This window comes from Poeciliopsis prolifica, unplaced genomic scaffold (assembly GCF_027474105.1).
Source record: "Poeciliopsis prolifica strain line A6 unplaced genomic scaffold, Auburn_PproV2 SCAFFOLD065, whole genome shotgun sequence".
Classification (NCBI taxonomy): Eukaryota; Metazoa; Chordata; class Actinopteri; order Cyprinodontiformes; family Poeciliidae; genus Poeciliopsis; species Poeciliopsis prolifica.
In genome coordinates this window covers 431,834-459,168 of record NW_026562440.1, presented here as the reverse complement: position 1 = coordinate 459,168, position 27,335 = coordinate 431,834, and the positions used below count along the sequence as shown (strand labels likewise).

At 38.9% G+C, this 27,335-nt stretch overlaps 1 protein-coding gene across 2 annotated transcripts in view; it reads left to right on the top strand.

Annotated features, from left to right (window-relative positions):
- The first annotated feature begins 1,214 nt into the window (after positions 1–1,214).
- Positions 1,215–27,335, top strand: part of nhsl1b (NHS-like 1b) — a 95,666-nt gene continuing 69,545 nt past the window's right edge. For both annotated transcript variants that reach the window (XM_055019958.1, XM_055019955.1), the window contains exon 1: positions 1,215–1,718. In XM_055019958.1, coding sequence (XP_054875933.1) covers positions 1,400–1,718 — 319 coding nt within the window. In that variant the 5' untranslated portion in view covers positions 1,215–1,399. The remainder of the gene's footprint in view (positions 1,719–27,335) is intronic.

Below are 27,335 nucleotides of genomic sequence, written 5' to 3'. Positions count from 1 at the left end.
AGGGGGCGCAACTGCTATCACATAGGTCTGCTGAATTAGTTCTCATATTATTTTCACAGAAAAGTAAAGATTGCTCCTCGTGCGACCATCTCCTTTTAAGTGTTTAATCTTAACTATATAGGCTCTCCATCCCTTCATTACAAATTGTCTTTTTCAAATTGAAAGAGTAGATGAGACCTTTTTTTTTTTTATTCCTGAGAGTAAACTACAATGGCGTTAAAAGGCGTGGTGATAAAAACCATGTTAAAGAAAACAGCAATGTAATATAAAACAAAGAACAATTTAAACATAACAAGTAAAAGAAGCGCGCTATGCCCATCCCTGATCAATTCAAAACGTATAGTCTGCAGTGCACAAATGTGGGGAAATGCAACTTACCTGCTCCAACAGAAACCCATGAATTATAAATGTTTTAGAAAACAATGACAAACAAAACATTCATTAAACTGGATCCATTAAAATGCTTCTGTTTGGAACAACTCATAACACTGGAAATGTACAAAGAAACTAAGTATGCCTGTTTTACAAGAGGAAAGTTTATTTCTGTAGCACCATTCATCATTTGCTAGTTGAAAGTGCTTTACAAGAAAACAGTAAATGTCATAAAAAAAAAAAATAATAATAAAAAATCTGGAGTAGCTGTGATAAGGAAATAGTAAAGTCTTGTTCAGAACCTGTAAATGTACAAACTGTTAAATATAAATACAAAAATAAAGATAAATCAGAGGCTTGATTATAATAACTATTATTATTATTAGCCTATGTTTTTTTTTACTCTGTCTTTTCATATAGAAATTCAAATAGAACATAAATATGATATTTATGAAAATTGGTCGATTTTCCATGCCATGAATAAAACAGAAACAGATATTACAGAAGTTTCTAAAAACGGTCATAGTTGCATTTCAACACCAACATCGTGTTTTCCCACTGGGTTCCAGTTAAGCCCATATTTTCCCCATCCTTTCCCTCGCTGCTGTCCCTCCGTGCTCCGCTATTGAGAAAATCCGCTCCAGCTTTTCCGTGAAGCCGCTGAACTGAGAAGGAGGGCAGGTAAACCGAGTCCGCTCCAGTTCCTACAGGTGGTTGTAGTATTCTCCGGGTTTTGGTACAGACTTCTTTCCCGACTTTTTTTTCCCCCCTTTGCCGTGTTTTTTTTTTCTCTTGCAGCTTGCGCTGTCTGGTTGAATTTGAATAGACTTTGAGAGGCAACGTCTCCGGTGTACAGCAGCAGGACAAAGTGCCATGCTTTGAAAACAATAAATATGGCGGGATTGAGGGATTCCACAGCCTTGGGAATATTACTTTTTGCTGTTTTATACTACATTACTTTGTTTTGAAGCGGGTTTTTTTTTTTCCCATGTGCAGTTTTCGGTGAAGTTATTGGTATGATTTAAATATGCCCTTTCATCAGAGGACCGTTGAGCCGCGCCGTGTGACTCGCTTGTCGGCGAGGGACGGCTGGAAACCGAGGGACGGAAGCGGGAGACGCAAACTCCGGAGACCTGTTCTGTACTCGTCTCTGGATGAGGTCGGCTGTCACACGCTGACCAGCTTAATCCAGCAACTCTCCGACCTTTCCCGACATGCCGGCGACATCTTCCTGGGCATCGAAATGGAGGCGGGGATGGTGTTCAGAAGGTCCTGCAGGATTCAGGGCCGCCTGCACAACCTGCAGAACGAGGTCCTCAAGTTGGACCCAAAGACAGTTAAGATCCGTAAGTTCCACATGGTTGCCTCTTCATTGTAAACATCACACCAAACCCCCTGAAAATGCAACTGTAGGCTTGACTGTTGCGCTTAAGCTTGTTGCTGAAAGTTGATCGTTGTTGTATGGACAGCTGGCAGCTATCAGACAGGTGTATGTGTTCCCTTACATTCTTTTGCATTCTGCTCAAGTCCAAGGTGACTCACGTTTTGTCTCTCGACACAACCAGGGATTACTGACTTGTGTCCTCTGAACACATTGCTGTCTTTGTCCTCCTTCAGACTTCTGTGAATAGAATAGAGGGCACAGAGTCCTTTCAAAAGTGATGGATCTCCTCTCATCTTATTGACCATCTGCTTTGTGGAGCTTTATTGGGAAAACAAGATCACAGAAATCTTTCCTCTGCTTCTTCATGCAGTTTCAAAGATGTAAACAAAGTTGGTCAGCAGAAGCATAAATGGAAAATCAATTTCCTGACTCCTGGGGTTTAATTTGTTTTGCTTGTCATTGTAAAGCTGCTACTTGTCCCGCACAGTGGTTACAAATTAACTCAGACACTGACTCATAGTTTGGTGCCTGAACTGACTATGGAGTGCCAAAAGTGCCACAGTATAAATAATAAAAAAAGGCGCTGTGTATTACAATAATAAAATAGTAAAAAAAAAACAAAAAAACATATGTGCATAAATGTATCAATTACTTAGACTAGTCATTATTTCATTATTTGATCAAAATTTCAGGTCGTGTTTTAATTGTATTGTTTATCAGCTGATATTTTAAGAATACATTTTTAGAAAAATATATAAAGTTAACATTGAATTCAGTGAGTTTTGAAATTGCTGGATGATTATTCACACGCCTGCCTATTGATTTAATAAAATTCTGTAAACTCAAAAACATACTCGTGGTGCTAGAATGTCTGTGGTGTGTCAAAAGTGGAAGGATCATTTAGATTTGTTATTAAAAAATATTGGAAAAATACACCACAGGTGTGCTAAAATTATGTAAAGATTGTGCAAAATTATTTTAGTATTTAATTGTTTTATGGTTCTTGTGCAAAGGTGAGCCTTGAGATGTTTTGCTATGGTTCATCAAATAGACTTTTGTATCTGATTGGTTATCTATTAGAGCGATTCCAGCACAGACCAGTTATAGTGATCAGATTAGAGCTATTTAATGCAGGAAACAATCATCAACTAAAAATTTTAATAAAATTAAAAATGTTCAAATAGGAGAATTATTAAATGTATTTGTTTTAGATGTTTGCTTAATAATAAGTTCTAGCTTATTCATTTGTATCACTTACGGCACTCCATAAAAAGAAACAGTAGGAAGTTCTGATATAGTTCTGAAGTAAAAGTCACTTTGTGTCTGTGCTGCCTTTTACTTAACCCTTTATTATGCTCTAATGTTCATGAACACGACAATTATGGAATTATATCACCTCCTGATAACCGGCACAGCTCTTTTGCTCATCTAATTTGCCTATAAGGAATGTTACAAAGTAATGTTAAGGCGTCCAGCCCAGATTCTACTAAGCACCATTGAAAGATGGCGGTTTCGGTTCTGACTCACAGGCTTTTGTTTCCCCTTTTTCTCCGTCCTTGTGACAGAAGTTGGTTCATCCTGTCTTGGGTCGGACTGTGAGTCAAAAAGTGGTTGTGGGAATTTAAGCTGAGCTGACAGATCCCAGACTTAAGTGAGAGTGTTGTGTGATGAGCAATGCATTGGAAGACGCATAAAAACATGGGAGTGAAGCAGGCGTGTTCAAGGAGTACACACACACACACACACACACGAAAAAAAACACACACCATGACTTCTTCGTCTCTAATGCATAACCCTGGTTTCTTCCCATTGAAACTCCTTTACGCTTTTTCATTGCAGCTGAAGACGAGGTGAGGGAGAGCAGGCAGGAATGCGGTGTGTTGCGTTGCGAGACTCTCAGTTGCCAGCTCACACATGGCCCCAAGCGCAGCCCCGAGTGTACAGAAGCTCTGACTTCCAATTTATTACAGCACAGACCTGTCAGCTTTACTTTAAATCTTTCCACACACAAAGGTGAAAAACACCACCTGCCTTCTGAAGGGCCTTGCAGCGTTACTCCAGGAAGCGAGTGCTGCATTTGAAAATGTCAGATCAGCTGGCGGTGTTCTGAATAAAAGTTGCTGTTAGTGTCATATGACTTCAGAGAGCGAAGTCAGGTTGTGATATTGCCAAACTTAAGCTGTTACATGTTTTCAAAGCTGCATTTGTAGTTTTTTCTATATTTAATGCTTAATCCTATGACTTTTGCTGGCCTACGATGTTGAATTTAGTGTATTACATAATATACCCTTCAAATTTGCATGCAAATATTTACCATTGACAAGTTCCTCAGGAGGTTACACCTTAGCACCGAGGTGGATCATCTTACTGGTGAGGGGCCCCTTTATGCTGGAAGACCACTATTGAGTGAAGGAGGGCCAGACATAGTAAATGTATGCACATCGACTTAAAGTAATCAAGGTTGGACTGACTAGGTCAAACGGGGCGTCTACTTTTGTGTATTTTGCTACCATTAATCTGTTTGTGCCGAAGCAGATGCCATCAGGGCAAAGTTCAGAGGTCGTCCTGTGGAACTTCAGCACGGGAACACCTGACACGCACAGAATGAAGAGTTAAACAAAGCTGAATGGCCCAGCTTGGATTTCTGCTCTGGGCCAAAATAGCCGAGTCATCTGTATTTGGATAAACAGTGTTTCCTGCTGCACCCATATGTGTGAAATGAGGCCGCCATTTTGTTTAGACTAAACAGTAGCTTGAAATCTCAGTTGAAATCAGAGGACAGAAGAAATTTCTTTAAAGACCAAGTTAGAGTCCAGACCAAAGTTAAATAAAAAATCACAGTCTTAAAAAAAGAGTAAATCAAAGACACACCTAAAGCTGCAATGACAGCAAAAGGTGACTCTATACTGTATTAACTGACAGAAACTAATGGAAATGCCTTCCACACTTTTTATATTTTCACTTGTAAAAATAATTACAAAGCATGGATATCTCCTCCCGTGACAGCACCAACTTTATGACGGTCAATCATATAAAATTTATTATAACTTGAAACATGTATGACATTCAACGAGTTAAAGGAGGTGTGAATACTTCTGCCAGGCACTGTACGTATGTGAGCGCTGTTTTTAACTATACGTTATACTCCCAGGCCTTCGGCCAAATATAGCCCTGTGTTGAACTGGGAGTGTTTTATTTTTAATGAATCTAGGTCAAAGTGGTGAAGGTTAATTGGAGTTGGATGAGTCTCAGGGCATCCCTGTCAGACGTCTTCATGCCCAGCAGCTGGATGTTGGAGACACATTGACACACAGAGTAAAAAGGAGACTTGTTTCCAGCTGACCCACTAACGCCAACAGTCCATCTTGTCTTTCCCTCACACTCTTCCACACCGAGCATTCCTCCTCTGTCCCTCAGATAATTATAGGCACATGTCTTCGCCCTATCTTTCATCTGCTCCATGCTCTCATGTTGAGGGTGTGTTGCTATGCTAAAGTGTTTCTCTAAGTCCCCCTTGTGTGTCTATGGGACCATACACTAGTGTCTGTTGATGGACAGTTGTTACTTGGGGTGGGACTACTCCGGTTGAGTTGCAAAAACTCGCTTGTCCGAGATCCAAGTTTGTTTTCCCTGCAAAGCGCTTTCATGCCTGGATAAACTAATTACCGTTTTGTTTCTATTTCTTTTCCGGTTTGCCACCCAGCGACGCTCATGCAAGCCGCATTTATTCCCGCCTCGCTTCTCGTTGCTCGCTATTCACTCTGTTGCACCCCGGTTCCCTGCCTTTCATTGATGGGAGAGCAGTCATTACACTGACAGAATCCACAAGTCGGTTCCCACAGAACTCGCTCCAGAGAGAGGAGCCTGGCCTGGTTCTGGAGGTCGACCTGCTCCCACGGGGAACAAAAGCTTCAGGTCCAGTTGTACAGACGGAGAGGGATCAGTGAGGGGAGAAACACGGGGAAAATTACTGAGGAAGAGCTGCAGCTTTAGGAGAATTGATAGGGAGCTGATTCTGATGTATGACAGAGTTTCAGCATTTTCCAGGTACAGAAATATGAAAAAAGAAAAAATTAGTATGGAAATATGTCAAATCTTTTTTTATTGTTCCTTCTATCCTGTCTCCTTTGTATTCTTTTACCTTACCCCCCTCCTTTTTCTTTCTTTCCTATTCTTGTCCTTCTGCCATTCCCTTCTTTTCTTTTATTTGCTGTGTCCTTTTCTCAGTTTCTTGTTTTTGTTTTTTCTTTGTGTGCGTTCTCCCTCCCTTGTGTCTCTCTAAACTCCTTCTTGTGTCCTTTCTTCCATTTACTATCCAGTCATCCTTCCCCTCCAGGGTGCTTTTAGATCTCTATTCTTCCTTGTGTGCGATACCTTCATTTCCTCGTTCTGCTTCCTTTCTTTCCATCATCCTGTTATCTTTAGCTTTGTCATTGTTTCCGTCCTCTAATTTTTCTTCCTTACACTCTGGTTTCATTTCTGCATCCTCAACAATGTAGAAATACTTGATGAACTTTATGATGACCTTTTAGACTTTCAGAGTTCTTGTGTGTGTGTGTGAAGTTCACAGCTGTCCTCTCTCACGCTTCTGTTCAGACCTCCCTGAATTTGGATACAGTCCTGTTCAACGCTCAGAGGAGTCCAGGAATCCTGGCACAACACACTTGTTTGTCATCATCCATGGTGCTCTGACAACAGTGGCCTTGTCTAATTTTATTCAATAAAAACCTTCCAATAATTTTGTGAGCCCAAAATAAAATGACAGTGTCTCTTCACGCTGATGTGACTCTGTGTAAAAGTAGATCTGAGCCGCATCATAAACTGGCTCACTTTGCACAGTGCATGTGTTTTTTTTTTTTTTTGCTTTATTATAGATGTCCACATATGCGTAAGTATGTTCCCACATTTAGAGAAGCCACATGTGGGACTGGTCTGTTAGCTCCTCTGTAGTTTAGGTTACTGTGGGGTAATAAGCAGCCAATAAGGAGACAGTTTAATCCCCACTGCGGTGATGGTTTTCAGAGAGAGGACGAACTGACAGTTCCCTGGGAAGCAGGATCTTGCTTGTTTTGATGTTTTTCTAAAAAATCTCAGCGTCCACATGGTCATCATTTTGCACACATTAGACTCTACTGTTTTACACAAGATTTAGAAATGCTCTCACAGTTTATTGCACTTCTTTTGAAACTGAGAGCCAAGCAGGTTTAAAAAAAAAAAAAAACTTGACTAAATTTGGAGTCAAAGGTTGTCATATCTTCTATAAGTCAAAACAAGATGTTAGTTGGGCTCATCGGCAGATTGTTCTGTCATTACAGTGGTACCAAATAATTGACGTTTGTCTCATTTATTTTTCACTGCAAAATATTTTATTTAGAGTGCACTTGAAGAGTTGCAGTTTGAGGTCACGCTGCAGATTTTTACACAGCTATTGTTACAGAGGGAAAGTATCACACACAACAAGATGTTTGGGATGAAATGCACTTCCTCGAAAGACAAACGGGAGCGGAGCTGCCAGCAAATCTCTGGTGAAAACTCTTTATGACGGATGAGCCTGGATGATATTTCCCCCTCCTCCCCCCCTCAACTCCCACAGGACAAATTAAAGGCAAGACGTGTTGTCCAAGAGACTGGAATGGTGCAGTAAATATAATTTTAAAAAGACGATAGCTTCTTTTTTAAAAAAAGAAAAAGTTCAGTTTTTGGATTGCTCTATCTACAGATGTCTCATAATGCATCATTGTATTTCTACCAGCTTTTTTCACTGTTCTGTCATCTTTTTTTTTTTCATATGGTTTCCAAAGCGATCCTCTGTCATCTCAACCCTTTTAGCACTTTGATGTCAAGCTGACCACAACAAAGATGAGCCTTCTGTTTCCCTTCATCTTCTATTTCTTTGTTTCTTTCATAATCTATTCACATTTTCATTCTGTGACTTAATTTTTATTTTACAACAACAACAAAAAAAATCCTTCCCCATATTTGCTTGTTTTTTCGCCTGAATCCTTATTATTGTGTTTGACGTCCAGAACTGTTCACCAGCATGCCACCGCAGTCCCAAATATGTCGGCAGAAGTATGCGCGGCCTGTTTTTCTGCTTGTGTGAAAATGATTAAAATGGCTCACACGCGCACACACACACACACACACACACACACACACACACACACACACACACACACACACACACACACACACACACACACACACACACACACACACACACACACACACACACACACACACACACACACACACAGATGCTTTACTCTGCATTGCACACAACTTGTGGGATTTCTACATTCTCTTCCACTAAGAAGCCATAAAACGCTGTGCGACAGAAGATTTCAGTGGTTTTTATCTAAAACACCCGTAACCAGTTTCTGAATAAACAAATTAATTAGACGCTTTTGTTTTTCTGTTGCTATGATTGTTTATATCACAGATTGCTTCATTACTTGGATCTATTGGTGTGTAAGATAATCATATATGTTGGGCTGTCGGCAGCTTGTAGTTTTCACATGGTCACTTGCTTTTACTTAAAAGAAAACAATAATCATTCCTACTGAAGGTAAAATAATCAAACATGATCATTATTAATATCTTGGAAAGATACTGTTGTTTCAGGATTTCTGTATAAGCTTAAGCAAATATCTAAATTTCAACACTCGCTGAACGTAGCAGCCTCATGTGAGCTAATTGTTCAGAATAATTGATCTTTCTGCCTCTCTGGTTTTTATAAAGTAGCACTAACAAGTTGATATTAGCTAGTTAATGAGTTGGGCTGCCATCTTGCTGACTTTGGTCTTAAAATAACTGTGGCTTGATAATGAGCCGGGGGTTTTATTGCTATTGTTAGAACAGCATGGCTGTTTGTGTTTTGTGGCTGGAAGTTTTTCCAAACTTTTCTCTCTTTTTCATTTTAAGCGAAGGTAGAGTGTGGTTGCAATAGGTGGAGGAGGGGCAACAAAGCAGCACTCTTAAGGTCAGAACTCCTCTATGGCACGTTCTTTGAGCTCCACTGAATTGTTTCATTAGGAATGGAAAAATGTTGCTTTAAGTCAGTAATCATGCCTAAAAATACAGAAAACAGCAAAGGAACCACATTAAAAATTATATTTGTACTACTATACTTTAAGACTAAATTTGGTTGATATTTTTGCATCTTTTGTTTTTGATTTGCATCATTCTGCAGGGATTGAGGAGGTTTTTGGGGGGCGTTGGGGACTGCTAGCTTACAGGACCCTTAAATCTTGCCTGTTGTTGTTGTTGCAGACGCAATAGCTTTCGCGTGTGTATTTTGTTTTCATTTGTGTGTAATTATGCAATTTACAGTTTGACTTGTCTGCCTTGATATAGGATGTTTATCCTGTGACCAGGAAGAGATGAGGGGATATGGAGTTCAACACCAGCTTGCTTTCTTTGAATCTCAGATTGCTGAAAAAGCAGAAAGGTGACACTGTTTTAAGTTTAGGGGTGGCTATTATGTTTTTGTTATTCAAGTGTCACCAGAGTGGTTTGATTTACAGGCAGCACAGTAAGTACTAATTCGCATGCATGCAAAAGTTTTAATCTTTGTGTAAGTGCATGTTAGGGTTAAACTTTAGTGGCTTTTCCATTGATCCTACAATACAATACCATCCACTGTGGACAGCCTATCTTAAATCTCCTTCATACAAATAATCATCTAAGGGGAAAACCCCGAGTTTGGGTTCCAAAACAGAGCCGGAGGTCCACATAAACTCATGGTTGTGTTTTACATTTGCAGACTTTTTGTACGTTAATCTTAACCTCTTTAATTTTAACAACTTAAATGGTTCACTACATCCTGTGTGGAATATTATAACCTATCAGCGGTGAGTACAGGAGGGAGGCAGGATGGCAGTCAAACATGCAACTATACAGTACATGATGACAAACGGCAGCAGATGGTGGCTCATATAATAGAAGCTTTAAGGCTATTGTTGTCCTGCATTTGCACTTTACTGCACTCAGTTCAATATTAACTCTATGGTAAATAAAGAAGGGTTTTTATTTTTATAGAAATCAGACCTACACAGCCATGCATTGTGACTGAGAGACTACCGGTATACTGGATCCATCTTTGTTAAGGATGTTAAAATATAGTTTATGTAATTATATCAGCACTGGTGGTATAAAGTCCATAGTGCAAACCCGGAGCCTTCTACTGTTTTGGATGAAACATTTGAATTTTAAATCCAGATACGGACAGATGAGAAGAAGGGGTGGAGCCTCTTTCGATTATATTTGGATTGGCAGAGAAGTCATAGCAAACAGCTGTAGGCTGAGTGTTTTCAGACATAAATTTAGTCCTCTAAACATCGGTGACCTCGCATAACTTGAACTTCCTCAGCTGAATAAACAAGACGAGCTAATACGAGGGTCGCAAAGTTGTTTTGTTCTTTCACAAGATCCCATTTTTACACTTCAGCTTTCGTTATTTGCACATTCCATCGTTTGCATTGGGCAGTGTCACTGTTTAATGGGCTAGCTTTATTTTAGTTTAGGCTAGACCCAGAGCTCTGTGACAGAAAAGTCCCACCTCCGGGTCTGTAAGAACTTTTTCATCAGCTGTCACCACAGTGAGGAGATGATGGTGGTGTGAAGCAGGGTGTTGACAGTGTTGAGGTGAGCTCTGTTTACTGTTGCATCAAGAGCTTTGTAAGGAGAGAAATCCCTTCAGGATGAGAAAGCACCACATAAAACAATTCACTCCCCAACTGCTACTTTTTTTGTTCACATGGTAAGACCTTTTCCACTTTAATGACAAAAATAAGTGATCACACCCATGATTAAAAAACCCCCAACTTATTTCATGTCTGCTACCACCCTGTAAGTCTGTATGTTAGTCACAGCGTCGGTAAAATATGCTGTTCTCAATTCTTACTGAAGGGTTTATCGACATACAACACTGTGACATATTGTTGTATGTCATAGTGTAAATACTGCACCCTTTACTGTAGTTTATTGAGTGATTGCAGGTTTTTTCCCTTTGAAATGTTTGTTTGACATTGGCTTGGTCTGCTGGAGATTCTTGGAATATAACTTGGAGTAAAAATACTATGATTTGCGGTACATGCACACAATTTTCGGAAAAAAAAAAAAAGGAAGTGTAACATGGATTTATTTTTTTGCCTTGAAAAACAAGCAAATATTCATACTGGTGATAAATATAACTGTAATTATAAAACTTACTATGGTTATGCAGTGTTAGGAAAACAATACATTTTTGTCGGTGAAAGGTTTTCTATCTAAAGAAATTCAGCTGATTTCCTTCAGTTACTGACTGCCACAATTCCTCCTGCTGAACAAGCATGTGTCGACTGGAGCTTTTGATTGTGTCTGCGAAGTGTGATTAGACTAGAGGTTGAAGCAAGAAAGGGCTCATCCAAACTGGACTGTTTAACGCATTAGTGAGAAAGGTGAGTAGAATATGAAAAGACTTGCTTATTTTTGCTGCGCTTATTTTGAGCTTTGAAGGTGATGCAAGACGTTCCTGTCAAAAGTCAAACATTATGAGTTGCTCTAGGGCAGAACATGTCTTGGGATGCTCAGCATGGGATGCCTTGATTGTATTGCAAAAGTTGTGAAAAGATAAAGGCTGCGGGATTGAGTGTGATCAATAAAGCCCAGAGCCATTTCTTTGGACAGACTTTTACCTTAAGGATACTTGGACTCAATGCAAGGAGTCAATGCCATAAATCTGCATTTTATTTAGTTAGAAATGCCGTATATATTTCCAGTTAAAAAAATAACATGTTTGGACTTGCTCATCCATTCCTCTCATGATTCTAACCTTTTTCATTGTCATAGCTCTGAGTTTTCTGCAGACTTGTCTGTATGAAACTTTAAAGTTAGTTTTTTGCTGGTAATTTCTTAATTAATAAAAAAAAGCAAAATCAAGTTTGTGTGTAATCGATAGTGGCCAAATACTTTCAGTGTATCTCTGTAGATCATATTTATATAGGGTATTAATTCTTTGTCCTTCACTGGTAATTTTCACAACACGTTTCACTGAATGTTATGGTTTTATTTTTCCACCCTTTTCTTGATGCAGGTCCTCTGTGTTTCATCAATCTTCCCAATTACCTGTAATACTGTTCCACTAAAGCATGTGCATGTGTGTTTCTTGCTCTATGAAATATGACATACTGCCAGCTGGAATCCCCTTGGGCCACTGAAGTTTTCCCCAGAAGCAGTTTGCGCTGTCTGCCTTATCTACAGAGACTTCATTGTGTGGGTTTTTTAAGGTCATGCGTAGATGTGTGCTCAAAACTTTAGATCATTTCAAAGCTTCCATCAGAGTGATAGAAGAGACAATTACCAGTTTACAGCTCTTAGTCACTGTCAGAATCTCCTGTTTGCACAAGATGTGGTGTTGGGTGATTTTATATGTTTGGCCTGAAGTCATAGTCTGGTTGGTCTTTCCTTTTCAAAGCCTAGGAATCTGCTCCTATGCTTTCCAGCTGTCCTCATGTTGGGCTCGGTGTTTATTATGAATTAGACAAAAAACTCACAGTGTCAGACAATCAACACGTAGTATGGCACAAGTAGAATGAGTTTTTTTTTCTTTCCTTATGAGATAAGTGGAGTAAATTATGTACATACTTACATTTATTAAGAAAACATTCCTGAACCAGAAGCTGATTGGCAGGAGTTGAAACTTTAACCATTAGAAATACTCTTTTTTCTTTTTTTTTTTAAACCTGTGAATGTTAAAAAAAGGGGCAATAAAAGAGAACACTACTCTGCGGAAGGCATGATCTTTTATATAAAAAGTTTGGAATGGCAGCATTCAGTAAAACGTGCAGTGAAAATTACCAGTGAAGGACGAAGAATTAATCATATAAATGTGATCTACAGAGATACACTGAAAGTATTTGGCCACTTTCCTTTATACACAAACTTTAATTAAGTTTAAAGTTTGACACACTTTGTAGTTCTAACAGCTTAGACTTTTTTAGGGAACTGTCTTTAAGGGATGAGGTTAAACACTGATGTGGGATGAAAAGGCTTGCCTCATAGTTGATATTTTGATTCTTCATTCCTAAGGTGCTTTCTCAAATTGAGGTCAGAGCTCCTCCACAGTCATGTTGTAACAGAAAGAGGACCGAACCTTTTCCCATCAGTTCTCTGCAGCATTAAGGTTATTTTCACCTGGAACTTAACCCCTTGACCCCTTGACCTAACCCATAATCACATCTGCACACTTCACGTCTGACAAAGATTTTAGGTGGCAACCTGAAAACCTAGACCCATCCTTTGGTTTACTAAACAGAAACTTTGCAGTACTTTAGCTGGTGACTCTGCAGAAAGTTGCCGATCTTAACATCCTTTAACCCTGTAAAACTGGGCATTTTGTACAAGTGTTTTTCCGAAATACCTTTCTCTGAACTTTTCAGTAGAACAATTTTTCAGACGAGTGTGTTAAAAAGTGCTGCTGATCTGCTTTTTAGTGATCGTCTTGTGAAAGCCAGCATTTGCCTGTGTACTCATGAAAGAGGTCCTCTCCTATCACACAGTAAAACTAAACTTTCAGAGTCAGTGGTGATGATTATGATGAGGATAAGTTGATATAACTACTGAGTGATTTAATCTTCTTAATCCCTTGCTGGAGTCTGAACAGCCATTTATGGAAGCAGAAAAGAGTGAAAAGATCAGACAACAGTAGCTGATGGTAAACCAAGCGTATATATGTCTGCAGATGTCTTACCTGTTGGTTTATAGGTATTATGGCTGTGGAAGGATGTAATGATGGATATGAGTAATTCCATGTTGCTTTAGGCTGTTGTAAATGTTGGCTTCAGTGCTTCCTCTGCAAACCATATTCTCTGAATATATTAGGGTGTGTCTGAGCTTTTTCTGCTGTTGTTGGCTTGAGTTTTCTTCTCTGTGCCAGTCATTGAGTTTTTTTTTGTCTAAACATTCTGAGCATGCCAGATTTAAAAGAAAGAATGGGGAAAAAAGATGTTTTGGAGACTTTGTGGCATTCCCATCACAAATCCAAGTGTCGAGATGCTGCTTTCCAAAAAAAGGAGAAAGGGGTTGAATTTGAAAAGAGGCAAAGCTTTAGGATAGGCCTGGGCGATGTATCGCGTGTACTCGATGTATCGCGACATTTTCAATTTATAATGGTTTAAAATGGCTGTATCGCAATAAATAGTCTGTCAAAAAATAAACTTTTGCCATCAAATTCACTGCGAGTATGGTTACTAGTTCCTCTCAACCTGAAAATTTTCTACCAATCACGTTGCTCGGAGAAAACAAACAACATGGTGACTGTGAGAGTTTGAGGCGAGCGAAGACAAAACAGATGAACGAGTCTGGTTCCGAAAAGAAACAGCGCTGGATCAATAATTTGGCAGTGGTTTGGATTTTATATGGAGGATATCAAACAGGATGAGTTAATTTACGGAACATGTCATAAAACTATTGCCACAAAAGGTTGTAACACAAAATAAAGCAACTGTGTGTATCAGCACCAAAAACACTCAAAAATTACCCCCACATACAACAGAACAGCTTGCGGTTTTTAGGTTTGATGTGTATTTTGCTTTTATTAATAAGTGGTCACTGTGGTAGATTAGCCACCGCTGCTATTAGCCACGCTAACACATCGGTGATTGATTAGCTAATTTAAACACCTGCTTCACTGATGATCTGTCCAAAATACTTTATTCCACAGAACATCTTCTTAAGTTTGTCAAAGTCAAGCATAATAGACTTACTTTCCTCTCCCTCACTATCTTTTTCATAGTTGAAACTTATTTCTCACCTTGTCATCTAGTCCTAGTGTAGGCAGTTCATAGCAAAATGCTGAATCCTTTTTTATATGAGCTTACATTTAAGTCTTGCAGGGAAATGGGGGAGGAAAGTGGTGGGTGCATCATGCTGCAAGGGATCTGTAGTTTAAAATAACATTGGCTCTCATTTATGAATATTGTGATATATATTGTGTATTGTGAAATAGCAAGAAAATTATATCAGAATATTAGATTTTTCTCATTTGCCCCAGGCCTACTTTGGGCCACAAGCTTGAGTACTGAGGTCACTACCAGCTAAGTTGCATAGGAACCGGTTGTTACAATTATATTTGTTTGTTTTCATTAGTATGCAATCTACAGGCTTGGCAATCAATGGTTGGTACACCAAAGCTTTATTGTTAGGTCAATGCATTTACCTTGTAATGTTTGGCATGTATATTTGCACACTGGATTATGAGTCACGAGGAACTGAAGGACCAGCTTCAGGCTGCAGAACATAATGTAGATCTCTGATACCGGGTATGAGGTAACTATTGTTGTCACTCGTGTCATCTTTGCTGTTTCATTGGATAATTTCACTCATGTTGGATTCACTGCTGGCTCTCATGGTTTCTAGCTGAAAGCAATTTCCTGTGTTCTGGTTCTGTGTGTTGTTTCAGCGCTTCCCCAATATGATGTCTAAGATTAATTTATAATTTCAGTCAACATTTTCTCTAACTTAGCTTTATCTGATCCATCGATCCATCCTAACTATCCTAGTTTACGGCTAATCTCTATTGAACATCTGTTGTAAATTCAGAAATTTTGGCCACAATTGGCCTGAGAACACGACTAATTTGAGTCTTGAAACTTGAAATTTAATGTCTTCAATATAATAGTGGGTAAAAGCGAGGATTAGCCAGAAAATTGTTAAAAGAAATATTTGTGGGGAAAAAGCCTTTTTTCCTCTTTAGATTCTTAATTCTATGTTTCCAACACACACAGTTTCACACACACATCCCTCCTTCGTTTGATCCAGTAGCCTGAGTGGGGCCCCAAAGCTGCTAACAAGGCCGCACCACATAAAAGAAATCCCCCTCCATGCCCCTTCTCCACTTAAACACCCTCAGCCCCAACAGCATGGCTCTAAAGTGTACTAACGCTGAATTGAATCTGCCCGATCAGCTACATCTCCAGGTTTACAGGCCTCACTCTGCCTTCATCCTCCAGGGACGGTTGGAGAAACTCATTCTATAGGCTCTGGGGTCCTGAATGAGATCGGGTTAGCTGGGCAAGTAATGATCCAAGTGAGATCTCTTGTTCTTTGGGGAGCAATGCTGTTCCCCCTCTGAGACCTTGCAAGTCTGGAGATGAGACTAAGGGTCTTTGTTGTAGGAAAAGCAAGGCAGTGATGAGTAGTCTGGATGGAAATGTCAGATCCCCCAGGGCTGAGAGGAAAAGGCAAATCTATCAATCTTTCTGTTTTATCTATATTTTATGGACAAATCTGGTCTTTGTTTGTGTTTCTACCTTTTTCTATCAGTTTTGTCCACTGTATTTTCTCACTCTTTGTCTTTAATTGTTTACCAAACTGAAATGCTCACATTATTTAACCTCAGGGTGTAGCCTTTCTATTGATGAAAGCAGACCATAATCTTTAGGTGTGTCTGACAACACACTTGTGGTGGCTATTTCCTGAGACCTCATTGTTATTCCCATGTGCAAAGCAGACACATGCTACTGGGATGTCCACCTCTCTGCCCTAAGCTCACTCTGACTCATCTCCAAAGAGAGATTAATCCCTCTTTCTTTTTTGTGTCCTTTTAAAGAGCAGATTTTGCATTTGTCAGAGAGGGAAAAAAAACAGTTTCTCATTCCCGTCAGCAGATCAACATCGTCACATAAGCAAAATGTCATGATGTGCACAAAAACAGACATTCTTAACTGACTTTTAAGATCTTGCAACATACTGAAAACCCTGTTACATTCCTAGTATCCTAGTATCATTCTATTACATGGCCAAAGTGTCACGTAACAAACCCTTACAAGCCATGAACTTCCATGTCCACCTTTTTTGGTGAGATTTATGGAACAGACCAACACAAAGGACATATTGAAGGTGGAAAGAAGTGGATTTGTAGTTTTTAGATATAATTTTTGCAAATAATCTAGAAAAAGTGGCAGACATTTTTTCCCCCCCATCAACCTTGGATAAATACTTTGATGAACTGCCTTGTGGAAGTTTCTGCTGTTGGAATGACAAATATAAAGGAGTTCAAGGAGTAGATGGGAAATAAGGAACTCTAATCTCTGAATAAAGGAGTAACCCCTTCTTTCACAGCATTTGTGCAAAAAAAATATCAGACGACTCCAACAGTTTGCTCTTAAACGTTGCTGTTTTTTTGTTTGCTAGGATACAATGTCTTACACTTAAATTTCAGCTATCGACTTTTTTTCTAGCAATATATGTGTTTCAGGGCTTTGACTTTAGGCAGCAATGATTTATCACCTAAAGACTGAAGTTTTTTTTTTGCTGTTGTTTTTTTTACTATTTTATTATCACATTAATAAATGCAACTAAATATTAAGGCAAAATAGATTTATGTGGCTCATCCCCAGGTTAATTTTTTAAAGCTAAACCAGAAGTAAAACCTGCCAATGTTTTGCATTTACCTGGTGGAGAGTTGACATCCAGATTAAGCAACACAGGGCAACATTTAACCAAAAGGAGAGTAGTGGTGTTATCTAAAATACTTGAGTAATTAAACACTTTTATCAATAGATCTTAAGGGGAAAAAAACAGACTGAATCCTATTCTCCATTCTTAGCTCTGCCTTTACCATAATATGACTCGGGTTTGCAAAGTCTGTTTTTTTTTTCCTTTATGGAACCAGTATTATTTGTGTAATTAAAAACAAATCAAATGCCATATTTATTTCAATTAACTTTTGAAGACCACAATGTTTGCACATACGCAGAGAAAATGCTGAACTGCAATCAGCTGAATTTGTATCTAACACAGGGAAATATCTAACTCTGCCTTTTCAGACCGACAGACTGGTGTCTATATGTTTCTCAGCAGTTCAGTCGAATTCACAATATGATTCATTTTGAAATCTTTTAGCCTATTTTATGTTATCAGTCAGGTTCTATAAAAGGAATTTGATTCGATTTGAGCCATTTTAAAATGTAACTTAGATGTCCAAAAATTGTGGTAATCACAGTCAATTCATAATTTTGGAACCAGGATATTTTTTACACATAGGACTCAATGTGCTTGATAGCTTTTCCCTCGGTAAATAATGTTATCTGAAGAGGATTTTTATATTTCCTCAGGTCAGTGAGTTATTGAGAGCTGGACAGTCATTGGTGTAATAAAATAAAATTTTTAAGTTGAAAGGTCATCAAGCAAAGAAGGATAAAGGGAGATTAGCGGGGAGGAAAATAAAGCAGGGAGTGTATGGTAAACAGCCACTAATGGCCTGGGTAGGTTCTTAATTGGTCAGGGATGAGTGTCTGTGTGTGTTGGAGAAACTGAGAAGGTCTTCAGGAAAACAGCTGTTTTCTACTTCTTAAGACTGGGGCCACAAGGTCAGAGGGACCTCCTCATAACCATCGAAGCTGTCTATGCACACATCCATACACCCCTGTCTCTTCCTCATGTGGAAACTCAACCCAGTTGTCCTTTCATGTGGTTGTGGGCTGTTCTGGGGATGAGAGGGAAGGAGGTGACACTGGAGTCCTAAGCAGCTTTCCTCTCTGCTCGCTCTCTTTGTTTTAGCTCATGGCTTCCCCAACTTGGGGTTCATATTTATCGTTTGGTTTGAAGCAACAGAGCAATGTGCGGTTTGGCCACGACCCCAATAGTTTCCAGTTTGCTGACAGAATGGGTGGAGTACTTTGGGTGTAGCTGACTAAGTTTTGCCACATGTGTGGTTAAGCAATTAAAGGTCGCAGCCCCAATATTTCTTCTGACCCTTTTCTTTTTTTTTTTATCTCACAAAAATGTAATTTTGTTGACAGGTCATTGTCTATTTTTGTAATTCTTCACATAAGAGCTTTAATTTGATTACCACTTCAAAACAAAGGGCAATTTTTGTAAATAAAAGTCTGATTCTTCTTACAGTTAACCTCTGCATGTTTAATTGTTTTGACCTACAAAGTCGACTCCGTCCTTCCCCCTCGTCTTTTTTTTTTTTTATCTTTTCTCGCCATCACACAGTCTCACACAGAAGCCCATTGTGTGACTTCAAGTCTGCTTGAGCCCAGCGCATGCCCCAGTCAGCATGAAATGTAGTATAACCACAAAGCACATACTACACACGCTAACATACTGGATTCTTTGGAGCTGACCCTGTCTACATTGATCAGTTGGAGACAATTGAATTGTTTGTATTGGAATGGGATAATGCATTAGTAAATGTACAAAATTGCCTTAAATACACTGGCTATAGCAAAATTCTAATTTCCTTATTACTCGAATCTTGTCAAATTTCTAATGATGCTGCAAAATAGTAACTTTATGGTTAGTTTTTCAATCTGGGCATCACGTCTTGTTAATGCAGAGTTCCTACAACCTCTTGAAAACTGAAGAATTTGATTTCGATGCTTCACAGGTCTGGAAAAGTAGGGAAAAAGAATACAAGTGTGAAAAATAAGGTTTGCATTCCAATGCATAAATCTTCCCCCCCCTTGTTCTTTCTTTGTTTTTTGTCTTTCCATTCTTTCTCCCCTCTATATTTTTCATTTCTTGTCTCCTTCATTCCTTCCTTTTCTTTTTGCCATATGTTCTTCCATTTTAACTTACTCATTCATCCCACTTTCCTCAATTTCCTCCATTCTTCTGCACTGATTCCTTCTTTTCTTTCTTTGTTCCTTGGCGTCGATGTGGTTATGAAATCCTAGAAATATGAACCCCATTTCTCCTGATGAATATTTCCCATTGTCTATTTCCCATTTTTGTGCTAATCATACCACAAAAATGTGATGCTAGTTTCTGCTGATGAATGTGTTCTTTATCAAGTGTTTGCAGATAATGTCAGTCACACTGATAAGTGGCAATAGTGTAAATGTTTTGGTTTTTGGTGCATTTAATTGTTATTGCTTTGTCTGCATCTTGCATTAGGTTTGTAAAGACATTACATAAAATAATTAATACCCATCACGCAGACTGGCAGACGTTTACATAATAATTATTCTTTTTGTGTGTGTGTGGGATGTCATCTCTGTGATTGATGCTGCCTGGCACCAAAAGCACATGCAGTGACATGTTTCTGCAGCACATCAAATAAAGAGCCAACAGATTAATGCATGACACAACATGACATTTGGTTTAATTCAGTTTCTTTATATGGTGTCATTTTTTATCAAAAGTCATCTTAAGGCTCTTTATAAGTAAGACAAATGGATACATTTAATATTCAGATGTAGAATGTAATTGCATTCAAACTCAATTAAAACAAATTCTGGATTTTCCATTGGATTACAATCATATAGTCACATAGTTACACACTCAGGTGAGTCCTACATCTGATGCAACATTGGGAAATTTAACTGCTTATGCTGTATAATGCCAGCTGGTAAAACCTGAGAAGTTGCAGAAGTTCAGGCGTTGGCGTCGACTCTTTAGCTTTGCAGCAAAGACAACGGTGCAAAGGAGAAACCACTCCTTTTAATGCAGACACTTTCAGCAGAACCGGGCTTTGTTTCCGTCCGGTCTGAACGGAAGCAGAGGAACCTGGAAGCACTGGCCCAGCTCCAGTCTTTTATGTGAAGAACACGCAGAGTTAATGACTGTGAAAGTTTTGATCGTGACTTTATGCAGGAAAGAGACACAGCTGCAAATGGAATCACTGGACCAGGAGTTTTTTCTGTATTAAAGAAAAACTGAACACTTCGTCCAAGAAAGAGCAACATTTGAGAGACCTGATCTCAGAGTTAGGAATATTGTCTATTGAAAGGAGCAATGGTATACACAGAGTTAATGGCAGAAATAAAGTTGGAGACTAGTAGGTTTTTATCAGCTACGTGGATTACAGAGAATGTGAGTAGAAATATGTGTATCTGGTTGTATGGTTTTCTTTTTTGTCTTCATAAATGTGCATATCAGCTCACTTTATATCACCGTTCCATACAGAACTTACTCTTAGTTCAACTTGGTGATTCTAATGCATATCCAGGATTTATGGATGTTATTATGGATAAGTGATCCCTGTGCTAAAAGAGGACTACTAGAACTTCAATATAGATGCACCTTTTTACCTTAATGGGTTGATTATATGCTTAAATACTGGATTCAGGGATGGATAGAAACAGCGTTATTTGTTTCTCTGAGTACAGAAATTAAGCCTCTTACAGAACAGATAAATCCTGCTTTTTTATGTTGCCAGTTTATTGTTCTACTCCGATGTTCAAAATCATAAAATTAAGCATGCAGAGTGATCAATGAGCAATGGATCATAAAAGGAGCATCCTTCTGGATGTTGTTAGTGATTTGTCCCTGAGAAACAATTGAATAGAGCACAATTATGTCAAAACATTGCAGAAAAGCAACGTTTGGAGTCCTCTGTCTGAAAATGCTGACAGATTTATTGCACAGTCTGAAGGATTTTTAGAAAAAAAAAGCAAGACACAGCTTTTTTGTGTCTGAGTTAAGTTAAGATCTCAGCTTTTTTCCTCAAACACAAACCAGATTGTTGTTTCATTGTTTTTAACAGTGCAATAATGGAGAAAAATAGAAGGAGAGTGATGCATTTAGAGGTAAATTAAGTGAAGAAAATCTTGGTTTGGAGAACCAAATTCTTCAGAAACATTTAAAACCTTAAGAAAATATTAAAATATACCTTGCTAGTTAAAAAAAATCCCTCAGGTCTTATTCTGACACAACTATGCTCTTATTTATTTTTGACGATATTAGTGGAGCATGGTGTAACTGAATGATTTGTGGATTGGTGCGCTTCTTTTCAGCACATCTCTCTAAAAATTGATCGCTTGTTTTTATTTATTTATTTATTTATTGGTATTTAGATTTAACCTCGTCTACCTCCAGCCTATTCCTCGTGAACTACTCCTTTGTCAACCCTGCACGTCCCAGCATCCTGTGGGAGATGGCGCTGTCAACTATATCCTGTTCTACTTCCTGCCCCTGCCGCCATCCTCCTCTTTCCCCAGACACTACGCTTGGAGCTCAGAGGAAAAGTGCTCTTAATCAGACAGCTGCCTCATCCAATTGCGCTCCTCTGATTGTTCTTTGTGATTGTCACCATGTCCAGCAACAGGATGTGACACGTCTCTCGCAGTTGTTTCCTGCTGGATCGGAAAAAGACAGTGGCGGTGATGGATTTGTCTGTGGGATGGGTTAGCCGAGAGGCTTCCGCAAAGTGTCGCAGGTTGTGATTAAAGCAAACCATAAAAAACAACCGGTGCTAAACGTTGGTCACATGCGTAATTACCTTTGAAACAAAGGACGGAGCTGACGGCATTCAGAGGCAAACCTGGAATGACAGTCTGCAATATGAATGCGGAGCAGGATAAGCCAATTGCATCGTCTCATTACGGCGGGAGCTGTTGTCCTGTAGGATGAGATGGAGATGTGGACATGCAGTTTGCTCAGAAGTATTTTGTCACATTACAATTACAACTTGGAATCTAGTTTATTAGAAATGTATCTAATAGAATAACACAAAGCAGTGTAGTTGAGAAAAATACTTAGCAGACAGGTCAACCTGAAAACAGGGCAGAAGTTTAAAAGCAGGATTTGTCTATGAAACAATATCCAAAGCTTAGAAAATCTCAAGAAGCCTAAAAAAGACTACAAGCCTAAAAAAGAGCTTGACCGTTCACCTAAGCTGACAGGTCTAACTTGGAGAAATAGGCAAGAGGTGCATGACAACTTGGATGAGTTGCAGGAAAAAACAGATTAGGTGGGAAAATTTGACGAAGAAAATCCCTGAGTGTCATTTACAATGTTCTAAGTCACATTAGGGGAAACGGCAGAAACATAGAAGAAGGCTTTCTTGCTTGTAAAATGCTACATGTAATAAAACTGTCACTGTTAAGGCACAATGAGAGATGGCTCAATTACCTCAATTTCTGCAGATTCCTGCTTATGACTTAACATTTTTGTTTGAAGCAGACACGCATTCAAAAGCTACAGAACTCTCGCCCTCGAGGACTGGAGTTTGAGATCCCAGATTTAGATTGAAGGGTGTGTTGGAATGGCATAGTAAACAGTTTAAAATAAATCCAAATGAGAATTTGTGGCAAAACTTAAAAATGAATGCATGGATTCATTTAGAAGCATGGGTTAGCTTCCAAATAACTAACTCATGCTAGTTATTTAGAAGCTGACACACACGTCTGCTGGTCTCCAGCATCAATGTAGCTCGTATAAACCTTTATATCATGAACTATTTAACTTTTGCACACAGAAGGCTTGTCTCAGAGATCATCCGATCTCACTAAGCTTGAGCCACTTTACAGAGAATAAAGGGCAAAGAATTTAGTTACAGACGATTGAGACAAATCTCAAAAGACTTGCAGGTGTGATTTCAGAAAAAGGTTCGGTGACGTATTGACTTTAGGGGGCCAAAAACAAAAAAAATGCACATCGGTTTTTAGATCTGAGTGAAAAACGTATTCAAAGCTGTAATTTGTCTTCCTCTTGACACTGTGTTTGTCACTTTGATTTTAATGAGACAAAGGTAAGTGTTTTGGAAGACACTTACCTTTTTTTTTCTTTTCCCAGTGCACATACAAAGGCAAAGTACAAAGCCGATACACATCAAATGAAACCGACCCATGCATCAGGCTGTATTGTTCAGGGTTCAAAGAACCCTGAAGTATTTGCCGTTGACCCCCAACCTGATATCTCAAAGGGGCCGGAGGTCCCGTTAAACTTGACCAGCTAAAGTCAAGTTTAACTAAAGGCCGCCTTATGTCACCCTGGAAACCGCACACTGTGGCAGATCATGACCACATTTCTGCAGCAACCCTCAGTGTTGCAGGGGGGTCACCATTAGGGGCTCCTATGAATTCACCACTCACCGTACACCCCCTCTTCTTTCTTCATAACAGGTTTTTGATTGGTCAGCGTGTGTGTGGGGTCTTCACACATGCACCGAGGCAGTGCAGAGAATGCCTGCTGATTTGTGTGTAGCCTTTAAATTGAAGTTGTCCTGTCAGTGATATGTGCAGCTATAAGGTAACATGCCTGTAAGAGCAAGTAGGATTTCATCCCAAAAGCAGAAGAGACCCTATGCAGGTACGCATCTTTATGCATGTCTTGTTTTTTAGATGAGGATCTTGGCAAATACTTGCATCTAAAACATTACCTAATAGAACACATTGTTTAGATATGAAGCAATCTTTGCCAGGGACATGGTGTGAGTTCTGTGGGGAGAATGAGACAAACCACTGAGAGAGTGAGACAAGGAGGTAAAGAAAGAACAAAAATGTGTGGACGGGGAGAGGAAGCCGGACAAAAAGCCGATGGTGATCAGCAGGTGCTGCAGTGTGGGATCTTAGCTTGCATTGTTCAGGCTGGCGGTGTGCAGGCTGGACAAGGTCAGGACTGAGAGTTGAAAGAAGTCCAGACCAGCGGACTGGAAGACGGACTTTTCATTGCTCTTCTCTTTCTTGAGAAGACTATAGAGTCAGCTGTGGAGCAAATTTGTGTCAAAGGTGATGGTCCGTCACGTTTTTCAATTCTTTTAACATTAAAGGCACTGAAATGTGACGCTCCATTTATAGATACTTTTCAGACTTACTTTTTAATGCATGCAGCATCCAATGGCAGATCACACAGTACTGTGAGTAGTGTGTGCAAGAGGCGCAATATGCATTATTTGTCACATCCTGAGATATCAGATGTTAAAGGTGCAGATGCACTAACAATTGACACAGTTTGTGGTGTCAGCGTTATTAATTATGAACATTGTCTGTATTGCCTTTCTTTAGAGAATGTAGGAGGTTGATGTTGAGGTTTCCAAATGTGTGTGCGCTGAGGATATAGATAAAGGCTGAAATAGCTGAAGAATAAAACAGAGAATCACCTTGCTGATACTAAAATGGCAAACTATAAATCGTCATTAGACAGTAACTTCTTCTGCCCTGAAGAGTGCTGTTGTTTTTTGTTATCTGTTAATGGTTAATTATGATTGTTTAAAAAAAAAAGATTAGATTTTTGAGTTTCTGACCAATCAGGCTGGTCAAGCTGAAAATCGTCCACTTGCAGGTCACAACTCCTGCTAAGTGATCCTTGTTCTTCCCTACATCTCCATTCTCCAAATGTTATCATGAAATGACTGTATTTGCATGAAGATTAATTAGAATGTTATTATTATACAGTCCTCTGATAAAATGTGCAGAAATGAGGAAAAGATACATACTTTGGTTTGCACATGCTCTTTAGTGACCCCTTTATCACTGCATAAAATGGCATCATTCCAAAAAATAATAGGAAAAATCTAATCTATGAACCACAATTGTGAACAAATTCAAAGAGAATTATTATCCGTGTCCTCTTTTATAATATTTGCAGCTATTATATGAACAATTGTGAAAAGCAAGTGTTTTAATTGTCCATTTGGCTTACCTAGATTCATCAGGAAGAATAACTCAGCTGAGCAGCAGGAAGAGTTCAAATGATCCATATCAAAGCCCTGGAGACTTTTCATCTTTGTCCTTTTCACACACACACACACGCACACACACACACACACACACACACACACACACACACACACACACACACACACACACACACACACACACACACACACACACACACACACACTCATAATGCTTTACCAGCTTTCTCCAGTTGACTGTCCATACATCCGGGGTTGATTAGTGAATTCATCAACCCTTTTTTATTTTATTTTATTGTACAACCTTTCACACGTGAGGAGTTTCTGTTGTAGCTTATAACTGGCTTAGGTATTTACAATCAGGTTGATATTTCTATTTTGAATTCACCTTGGTGATCATTTTGTTTTTGATATATATATATATATATATATATATATATATATATATATATATATATATATATATATATATATATATATATATATATGTTAAATTATTCTCAGTTTTCTTGCCTTTGCTACGTATGGTGTGTTCCTGTGGTCATGAACAGTCATTTCTCCAAAATGCTCGATCAGCGACATTTTGTTGTATCACTTTGTTTTATTTTTAAATAAACTTATTGGGAGAACACCAAAAGTTGAAACATCTTACCTTTCCTCTTCCTCACTCTTGAATTACCGTACTGAATATTTAAGAGTCGTGTCACGTCTGCTGGTTTCCAGCATCAATGTAGCTCATATAAACCTTGATATCATGAACTATTTAACTTTTGCACACAGAAGGCTTGTCTCAGAGATCATATTTCACATCCGGGAGTTTGTATTCCTGCATGTGCCGACTGCTTGCTGTGTTGCTACTGTCCAATTAGATTTAGAAATCCACCTGATGCTGTTACACTGATTTCATGTATAGTTTACAAATGTGGCTTGTAAAAAAAATAAATAAATAAAACCCACCAACTGTCCATCACTGTATGAATGAGTTAAGATGACAGTGGTAGTATTTTTATGACAATGACTCCAGTAGCAGTCAGTCTTGAGGCAAATTTGATGAGGCCTCTGACTGAACCGCAGCTAATCCACCTCATTTGCTTTTGCTGCTTCTCTTTGGTCCACATCTGGTCACATGGTTAAAACAGGAGTTGGAGCCCGGGATGTGATACTTGCTAACAATAATAATCTACACGTTTAATAGCCAATTGTTTAATTGCTAATTTTGCTAATGCTAATTTGGAAAAAAAAGTCTAAATGAAAATGTAAAATTAAACTACAAATCTGTGAAATCTTGTGGATCAGACACGAAAATGTTTTTGGTTTTGAATTTGTACCTGTTCATTGTCAGTTAAGTTGAAGCTCTGTTTATCTGTTTTAAAATTGTGATTTGCCTTTTTTTTTCTTAACATATTTTTCCTTTTAAGTAAGTAAAGTTTTGAGGTTTTGTGTTGTATTTTCTTTGTTTTTCTGTAACATACCTTGGTTAGCCTTTCCTCGGTTTGCAGTGACATTTATGCCCTGCAAGTTCAAAAGCACACACAGGTCTTACTTGAACAAATGTACCTGCCAAATAAACTTAGACATTATTTTGTTTTCTCTCCACATGATCTTCACCCTGCTTTCATCTGACCTCTCTTTGACCCTTCCTCCACATCTCAATAGGTAAGTGCTTTATTTGTCTGACTCTCTGTGGTCCTGTGAGATTACCCACTCACACTCTGCAGTGCACTCTTTTGAATCAGGATGTTTTCCTCTTTGTAGAAATCCAGATGTTAAAGAAATAATAGAAACTCTGCAATTCATGCTTTGAAGTTCCCAGATGCTTCGGTGATGGCTGCCGAGCCAAAATGTGGAGCTGATTTTCTAACTATTCAGAATAATTAAAAGACCATAAAGAGGTTGTTGTGCCTTTTTAGGAATATAGTCAAGTACCGTGAACTGGAAATGTTTTCACTAACAAAAACTAAACTAAAACCTGTTATCTGTCAGGTTTATCTTTAACGTCGGGTACATTTGGAAAGCCTTTAGGAGTTCCCCAGAGAGAATCCGTTATTCATGCTGAGTCGTAAAACGCCTCCTCGCTGCAGCGCTCTGACCCGCTCTCACACCCCCATGACCCGCATCACCCCTCTTCACGCTGCTCGTCTTCATGTCTCCCTCTCCCGCCGGCAGTCTCAAGCTCCAGCTGACTTGTCCAACAGGTCTGACTTGTCACTTGGATCCAGAGATTTACTG